Source organism: Procambarus clarkii, chromosome 38 (assembly GCF_040958095.1).
Source record: "Procambarus clarkii isolate CNS0578487 chromosome 38, FALCON_Pclarkii_2.0, whole genome shotgun sequence".
NCBI lineage: Eukaryota > Metazoa > Arthropoda > Malacostraca > Decapoda > Cambaridae > Procambarus > Procambarus clarkii.
Window position 1 is genome coordinate 19,272,959 of NC_091187.1, and position 10,000 is coordinate 19,282,958.

At 39.7% G+C, this 10,000-nt stretch overlaps 1 protein-coding gene across 1 annotated transcript in view; it reads right to left on the reverse strand.

The window, feature by feature from the left end:
• Nucleotides 1–7,914: 7,914 nt before the first annotated feature.
• LOC138372275 (neuronal growth regulator 1-like) overlaps nucleotides 7,915–10,000 on the reverse strand; it is a 20,216-nt gene continuing 18,130 nt past the window's right edge. Inside the window, exon 5 of the mRNA XM_069337552.1 lies at nucleotides 7,915–8,548. Within this exon, the coding sequence (XP_069193653.1) occupies nucleotides 8,436–8,548 (113 nt within the window). The 3' untranslated portion in view covers nucleotides 7,915–8,435. The remainder of the gene's footprint in view (nucleotides 8,549–10,000) is intronic.

Below are 10,000 nucleotides of genomic sequence, written 5' to 3' on the forward strand. Positions count from 1 at the left end.
GGTGATTGAGGAATGAAGGTGAGGTGGGGTGGGTAAGGGTAGAGTAAGGGTGGGTTGAAGATAAGATGAGGAGGGGGTGATGGTGTAGGAGGCCGACAGACGTATTTTAAAAACTACAGGTCAATTTGGGCAAAAATATGATCAATCACAATTGTGACTAATTTACATATTTTCGGTATAAAAAGTCATAATTTAAGACTCCAAATATTTGCGATCACCCTGAATTTCGCTCAAAAATAACGCTCAAGTGTCATATATATGTAAATATATGTTTTAAAATATTAAAAAGGTAAATTATCTATATAATTATTCTTATCTCATAAAATTTAAAAACACATAATTTAGCTTTTCTTTAATAATTGATCACAAAACAGACTAAATTCAGACTAATAGAGAAGTACAGGTGTTTAAGCTCCTCTCAGAAAAAAACCCATCTTCAAACGTATAAATCAAACTCCCTTCTCGAACGTCTTAAACATCACAGAACGTCTCAAAGTTCCCAGAAACATCATAAGGCGTGTGAAGTTCCTTCATAATAATTCCCATCAGAACAAATCAGTCCTCTACTGGGGATATGCTTCTGAAGATTGCTTCAAAACGGGCGTTGAGGGAGCTGGCGACCTCTTGCATAGTTAAATATTTTCTGCAGTGAAGGTTATAAAATAAGCATTTGGTGAGGAGCGAGAATGGCTCAGTGCTCACCTAGTTGTGCTTGCCGGGGGTTGAGCTCTAGCTCATTGGTCAATGGAGGGCAGGTGTTAAGGGAATGGAACTATCAGGAGAAGACGCCAAGTCATCTGGCGAGTCAAGTCGTCTGTTTGTATTCACCCCTTACAAGCCTTGTCTCTGGGTGCTTTCTGGGTAACGCATCTACACGTTTTTTTCCTGCATGTACAGGTATCCTCCACAACCTTCCATGCATGTATAAGTATCCTCCACTACCTTCCCTGCATGTATAAGTATCCTCCACTACCTTCCCTGCATGTATAAGTATCCTCCACAGCATTCCCTGCATGTATAAGTATCCTCCACTACCTTCCCTGCATGTAACGTATCCTCCACTACCTTCCCTGCATGCATAAGTACTCCACTACCTTCCCTGCATGCACAAGTATCCTCCAACCTTCCTGCCTTCCCTGCATGTATAAGTATCCTCCACAGCATTCCCTGCATGTATAAGTATCCTCCACAGCATTCCCTGCATGTATAAGTATCCTCCACTACCTTCCATGAATGCATTAGTATCCTCCACTACCTTCCATGCATGTATTAGTATCCTCGACTACCCTTCCTGCATGAATAGAGCTGGCTGCCACAACCTACCCTTCTACCCTACCATCTTGATCACCCTTCCCTACCCTTCTACCCTACCATCTTGATCACTACTCCTAAGCAATAAAAGTGCAATTTGTGAGAGTAAAAGCAACCCTAACACGTAGTTAAAAAAATATGATTTATAGTAATTAATCCGAAAGTCAGTGCCTTATATGACTGAGAGTTATAAAGTAGGGAACCAGGAACTGAAGCCCAGTTCCAGTCAACACACACACTTAAAATTAGCAACTTCAAGAGTGCTACGGCAGAGAATTAGAATGTCAAGGAAAGTCAATGTTCCAGTATTCTCCAAGAGTTTATGCCTAAGAGCTAGATTTCTCTCCCCAAAGGCTTAGTTGTTTAAAGTAAGCACATACAATCCACGCACACAGGGACCCCCCCATCCCTTCACACACACACACACACACAACACACACACACACACACACACACACACACCACACACACACACACACACACACACACACACACACACACAACACACACACACACACACACATGAGATGTCAGGACACCAGTCAGGTGTACCTGGGAACACACTTGGCTCAGCCTGTGTGCAAAAGTGGGGCCATGTATCACAGGAGCGAGGCTTACAGTGACAAACACGGCACCATCAGGCCCAAGTGCATAAGAGGGTAGCGAATTTCTTTCCCTCTTCCATCACCATCACAAACACCACCAGGAATACCACCCTCACTACACTACCGCCACCAGGACTACCACCACCAGGACTACCACCACCACCACCACCCACCTACCAACAATAACGTCACCACCACCACCAAGAACTACAATACCACCATCACCACTACAACTACCAGCAATATAATCCTCGCTACCCCAACAACAACATATGTGATATACAAGGTTCCTTACACAAGGTTCTAAACACAGTTCTTATGTTGGCCAGCCTAGCATATTCCGCTGATGATATCCATGTGATGTGGATTTTGGGAGATAAGTTCGGTATCATGTTAATCCTCTGATCTTTCTCTCTGCTTAATTCTTGAAAGATTTCATCTCCCAGACGGTACCTTGAGTCCGGTCTCATGCTCCCTGCACCTATTTTGATTTGTTTACACTTGCTTGAGTTAAACTTTTGTAGCCATTTATTACTCCAGGTTTATCCAGGTCATTTTGTAGTCTCTTACTATCTTCCTCGGTTTGAATCCTTCTCATAATTTTAGCATCATCAGCAAATATTGAGGGGAAATGAGTCTATATCCTCTGGAAGATCGTTCACCCATACCAAAACAGAATAGGTTCCAGTACAAAACCCTGTGAGACTCCGTTGGTAACATCTCCCCATTCTGAAATCTTTCCCTTACGGTAACTCGATGTTTTCTGTTACTTGGGTACTTCCTTGTCCATTGCAGCTCCTTACCTGCCTCTACTTCCTGCTTCTTTTACTTATGCACCAGCCTCTTGTGGAGTACTGTGTGAAAGGCTTTTAGGCAATCTAAAAAATATTCAGTCTGTCTACCCTTCCATTTCTTGCCTATTTTGTTTTTATCGGCTGATCATAGAATTCTGTTAAACCTGTGAGGCAAGATGTACGATCCCTGAACCTATGTTGGTGGTTTTGCAAAGTCTCTTGTATCCAGATGTGCTAGTAGGTTTTCCCCGTGATATTCTCCATCACCTTGCATGGCATACTAATTTGGGACACGACTTATAGTTCACTGCTTCCCATCTGTCACCATTTTTTGTACTTAGGAACGACATTAACTGTCTTCCAAGGTTTTGGTATGTCTCTTGTTTTCAATACACCACACAGTGGCTCGCATAGTTCTTCGGCTCCATCTTTTAGTCTCCATGGTAACATTCTGTCAGGTCCGAATGTCTTTGTCGTGTCCAATTCCAGCAAATTCCTCCTAACCTCATCTCCAGTAATTTCAAATTCTTCCAAAGTTGATTGATGTACCGCCACCGTTCAGGTACGTCTCCTTGCTTTATTGTGACCACCTCCAGGAAACCTTTGCAGAATTCCTGTGTACCTGTTTTACCCTTTTTTTTTAGTTTCATCTGTCTTGCTTCCTTACATGCCTGACTGAACCATGGATTCCTCTTTTACATTTACATTTTTTCATCTTTGGACCGATATACACTTGCCTACTACCTCCTGACACTTCTGGCTGATGTGTGTGTATAATGCCGGTGTTTTCGTGGGTAGACCGTGTTGGAATTAGTGGGCTGTGAGGGTTATTAGGACCTAGGTAGAATACAAAAGTGGTGGCCGTAGGTTAGACATTAATAATAGGCGAGCGACGGCCATCGCCACTACAGCTGCCACCTTCATTGCTCGAGTCAGGGGAGCGAGGGATAATATACTTCCAGGGAAACAGCTATTACCTGGAGACACGTATATGTGTGTGTTTGTGTGAGTGCTTAGGGCTGTACGAGGGCAGCAGAGGGAACTTATCAAATATGCATATTATAATGATGACCAAACCATACCTCAGAAGATGGAGAAGCGACGACGTTTCGGTCCGTCCTGGACCATTATCAAGTCGTATGGTGATAACGGTCCAATTGTGACATAATATTGTAACTCATCATCTGCATATGAGTATTATACTCACCTTCGTCACACACGCATACACAAATGATTCGCAGTATTTGAAAAAAAATGAACAAAGACCAATCATATATATAGGCCTGAAACCTGGATGAGCCTGAACAAATGGAACCCTAATTTAAAAAAAAATTAGTTAAATTAAGTATATATAATTTAAGAAACGAAGAGTGTCTCTAACGTTGATAAAAACTCATATGAGTAGTTTAAAATGATATGCTCTTTACTGAATTCTCGGTCTAAGCTTTCTGACAGTCATGGAACATGCAGTCTGTCATACACCCTCTTGTGTTTGAGTGCTGCTATCTTATTATAAAATTTAAGTTCGTCATACTGGATTTTCCTTCTATAAACCTTCTTTTGGACAAATGTTTCTGGTTTCTTGCAAGAGGTGTTCGGTAGTTATACTGGTTAAGTCGCTCAAGTATGTATGTATATATATATATATATATATATATATATATATATATATATATATGTCGTACCTAGTAGCCAGAACGCACTTCTCGGCCTACTACGCAAGGCCCGATTTGCCTAATAAACCCAGTTTTCCAGAATTAATATATTTCCTTTAATTATTTACTTATGAAATGATAAAGCTACCCATTTCATTATGTATGGGGTCAATTTTTTTTTATTTAAAATTAACGTAGATATATGACCTAACCTAACCAAGCCTACCTAACCTAACCTAACCTATCTTTATAGGTTAGGTTAGGTTAGGTAGCTGAAAAAGTTAGGTTAGGTTAGGTTAGGTAGTCGAAAAACAATTAATTCATGAAAACTTGGCTTATTAGGCAAATCGGGCCTTGCATAGTAGGCTGACAAGTGCGTTCTGGCTACTAGGTACGACATATATATATGTCGACATACATATATATATATATATATATATATATATATATATATATATATATATATATATATATATATATCGTTCGGTTTTTACTAAACGTGAGAGGTAGAGGGAAGGGGAGGAGGGGGTGAAATATTAAGAAGATCCAACATAAATTTTCTTAATATTTCATATGTACTTCTTCTCTTGGGAAGGAGGTTGAAAAGTTAACTCTGCAAAGTTAAATTTAAAAAAAATTAAATTGTGCCCGGTAAAACTGTAAAATGAATTTTAGGGAATTAAATATTCAACTTCCTTCTGAAGCAGAAGATGGATATAAGAAATACAAAGATGATTGGTGCTGAAATCAGTATCGTAACAAATCCACAAGGGCCGTGACGAGGATTCGAACCTGCGTCTGGGAGCATCCCAGACACTGCCTTAATCGACTGAGCTACGACATGGTAAAAGAGTTGAAACCGAAGTTCTACTGAACTTACTGGATCCTGCAGTCTCTCCGAGACACAAACCAGGGTTTTACACAACTCCCCCATGCTTTCGACCTATGTCAATAGGCCGTTCTCCCTCTTCGCCCTTACATCACTACACACAGAAATCACAAGACCGTGATGCATCAAATGAACAAATCCACAAGGGTTCATTTGATGCATCAGGTTAGTGTGATTACTGTGTGCAGTATCGAAACCCTTTCTGTCACATTCAATTGCATAACTCCCTTTAATAATGCGCTTAACCTGTTTCTAATCCTTCTTGGTGAACGTACCAGGAAACTTATATATTGCCCTAAATATACACAAATATTTATCCTACGGATTGTTTTAATTTCTTTAGGATTTGGTAAATGATTAAAGAAGTTCTAAAAATACTGTTTATTCCATTGAAGATGACATAGACAAATAATACACTGATATTTGTCTTAAAACTACAGTACATTAATTATGGATGGACAAAATCCATCTTTTAAGAGATCCTCTTTTTTTTCTCTCTCTCTATATATATTTATATATATTTGTATATATAAAAGTTTCAAATTTTTATATAACCTTCAAATCTTCAGGAAAGAAATATTGTATCGAGTGACTCAGAAAAAAAGATGGAAAAATAAAAGAAAATTATGAATATGATATATTTTCGTAAACATGTTGATTTTTGTTTAACTTGAAGTGTTTGTAAAATAACACAGAAAAGATTTGTGTACAGAAGTGGGAGAATACAACGCTTGGTGGATGGTTCTTTGACAGAAAACACTTACATGCTATGTACTATAACACAAACTGATTAATATGGCTACATCACTGGGGGTTAGGATGGATGGTATCTCCAAGCTATCCCTCTCTACCCTGGTGGGAATTTACACCGTCCTAGGTATGGAAGAGTGAGTGTACAGCCCTCTTCTATCTCTACTGGTAGAAGTGAATGTACACTTATTTTCTTCGATGGTTGAAGTGTTTTTTTTACTATTCCTCTACCTAGGTTAGTGTTGAGATACGTCATTCTGCTTCCCTTGTAGAAGTAATTGTACGACATCCAACTACTCTGATAGTTGGTCCGACAACCATCTACCAAGATAGGAGTGTAGGCTATCCTACTATCCAGATAGAAGTTAGCATACACCATCCTTCTCATCTTGTAGGTGTGAGTATACAACATTTATCTACCCAGGTAGCATTGAGAAATACCTGTACACCATCTTTATCTTCCTACCCCCCTTCAAGTAGGAATAATCAATATTTCATGATTTGTGATACAAGTCAAGCCAGATATCACCATGAATTTGTTTGTTCGATCAACATGTCAATTATCGTTTGTACACGGTACGAAATTATAATTCATATGTACAATGACAAGTTATCAGTACACACTACAACAAGTCTGAATGCCCCTTCAAAACAGGACAGTTACACATTAAAAAAATCACTTTTGTATATAAACACACCCTTGATCAATGTTTGATAAGTGATAATCACTGTTTATTGAATATCTCACTATCACTGCTCACTATCATTACCCTGGAGTTACTTAAGGAACCAGCAGGTGGAACATCCACCCGCGCGAGTAATGAGGATTGTCCACGAGCGTGCCCTTAACTTAGGCGACAAAGTGAACCCGAATTTTCAGATCCAACTGTATGATTAGCCCATTGAGATTATACCAATGGCAATGCTTTCTGTCAGCACATATAATGCTCAATGACACATGGTTAGTGAACCCAAAACACACCCATACATCAGTTAGGTTTCAGGTCTGCGTCTGGGTCATCGCGTAGCCGGTGTCATTGAACAAAATCTGACAACTGTATGTACAAAATCAATTGTCCGATGCATGAAACACTGAAGGAATAGATTTCTATACAAAGTAATCTTGTTTAGACGAGCAAGTTGTCCTACCTCCTCCTTGTTATTTCCACCTCTCACCGCTCTCTCAGCCTCTCCTTTGTGTGTGTGTGTGTGTGTGTGTGTGTGTGTGTGTGTGTGTGTGTGTGTGTGGTGTGTGTGTGTGTGTTGTGTGTGTGTGTGTGTGTGTGTGTGTGTGTGTGTGTGTGTGTGTGTGCCTGTGTCTGTGTGCTTGAGTTTCTGTATCTCTCTTTGCGTGTTCGTGTGTGTGAATGAAAGCGTGCTTTTGTGTATAAAGTCAGTTTTTTCAGCTTGTGTGTATACGAAATCCATCTCTGAAGGTGTCACCCGGCAAATGTTCTGAAAATGACGAGAATTATCGTCTCTCTTTCTGTCTCACAGAGCGGGTGGTGCTAAAGTCCCCGACCTGTTGAGAAGCGTTCCTTCTACCTGAGAAATCACCCTCGACGCATTGTATGACGTCATGTCTCCTTCAGTGATTGGCAGCCTGACAAGCTTGACCAATCAGGTGGAGCCTCTGACATCACTAATTGGATGACGTGGCTACTACTGATTGGCAAGGTGACAAGCCTGAGCGACTGTAAAGCCGTTAATTGGATCACCAACTCACTGATTTGATCGGAAATTGAGTTTCTTAGACATTCCACCTCACAATTATATATATATATATATATTATATATATATATATATATAATATATATATATATATATATATATATATATATATATATATATATATATATATATATATATATATATATATATATAATATATATATATATAAAATTTATTCTCTTTTATTCTCAGATGTTTACCAGCCTTTGTTTTATCAATATTGTTGTTCTCGTTTCGGAAATTTCAAATAGGACAAAGTTTTTTCTCACAGATTAATTTGCTTGACGTTATACTATAGCTTTAAATGTCTGCAAAAGTGACGTTATCCTCAACGAGTTTGGGACCAACTGATGGTGATTGCCAGTGCACAATCCAGCCAGGGTATTGAGTGCCACAAAACCCTTTATAGTTTACACGATTTAGCGTCAGGCCAAGGCACCCTACACACACGACTTGGCACATCTAAGGAGGCTCGAACCGCTGTTCTCACATCGTCCCTCTTACTCCGTAGCTCGCGTGGCCTCTTTCCATCCCAAGAAGATAAGATTTGGTAACAGTCGAGCAGTAGAAGTAGACAAAGTAGCTGTAGAAGAAATATTAGTAGAAGTAGAGTAGTAGTAGTTGTGAGGAGGTGGAGGAAGAGGCTCCTCTAGATGTCGTCGTCTTGAACACGTCTTCTCTTCCTTCCTGGTAATCTCATCATCTGGCGAAGACGATGAAGCTGGAGCAAACACCGAGCAGGAAGAGGAAGGAGATCCTTGGCACAGCTGTTGAGCTTTCTCCTCGCTGCATGGCCGCCGGATGTTCACCGGCTGTGGGCACAACGGACATGTTAACTTCCATATACAGGCGACGAGTCACAATAACGTGGCTAAAGTATGTTCACCAGACCACACACTAGAAGGTGAAGGGACGACGACGTTTCGGTCCGTCCTGGACCATTCTCAAGTCGATTGAGACAATCGAACCGGAACGTAGGACCGAAAACGGACAGAAACGTCGTCGTCCCGTCACCTTCTAGTGTGTACTCACCTAGTTGTGTTTGCGGGGGTTGAGCTCTGGCTCTTTGGTCCCGCCTCTCAACCGTCAATCAACAGGTGTACAGATTCCTGAGCCTATCGGGCTCTGTCATATCTACACTTGAAACTGTGTATGGAGTGAGCCTCCACCACATCACCCCCTAATGCATTCCATTTGTCAACCACTCTGACACTAAAAAAGTTCTTTCTAATATCTCTAATATTATGTTCTCTAATAAATATGTTCTGTGGTTCGGTCAACATGTTAACTTCCACCTTGGTCTGTTGTCTTTATAGTAGGAAGACATATGTGAATCTATGGAGTATGTGGTTAATATATATGCTATTATCTGGTTTTTGTCATTGTGTTGTGAAAGTTATGGTGGAAATGTGGTGATTATAAACACAGTTTTTGTATTGTTACTCTATGGCACAGAACGTTAATTTATGGTGTATTTTGTAATACCTTACTTGTATTGTAGATCAAAGTCGACGACCAAAGTCGATGTAGTCAATGAAACAAAATATATGTATACAAAAAAAAATATGGGTGGCAGGAGAAGAAAATATTAATATATATATATATATATATATATATATATATATATATATATATATATATATATATATATATATATATATATATATATATTTTAGTGTGATCATAAAAGCATTTTTAAACACGGTATTTCATTACCGTTAAAAAACTGGTATGTAAATAATCCAATCCCTCTCTCTTTCCCTTCCTCTCTCACTTTCTCTCTCCCCCCCCTCTCTCTCTCTCTCTCTCTCTCTCTCTCTCTCTCTCTCTCTCTCTCTCTCTCTCTCTCTCTCTCTGGCTCAATGATATATTAAATTACGGCCATTTTTAGTGAAGCAAGAATTTCGATACTGTTGAAAAGTTGACAATGTCCTTAACAGGGAGGAGGAGAACTAAGTGCACATTGAATTTCTTGGTGCAGTTAAGTCTAATGAGGAGAATTACTAACTTTTGTACAAGTAACAATCATTAGAAACTTTGCTAATGATGTGTGTAATTAGGCAACTACTGGAGTTAATTGAGCTAAAGGGCTGAAGATATTCATTTGAGTTGGACTTGATCCAGAGTGACTTTTGAGGTGTTCGTGCCAAAGACCAATGCTGTGTGGTGTGGTTTGGTAGGTAGGCAGGTAGATTAGCGATTAGGAGGCTGAGTGAGAGAGAGGGGGGGTTGGATAGGTAGATGCAAGTGAGTAGCTTGGTTAA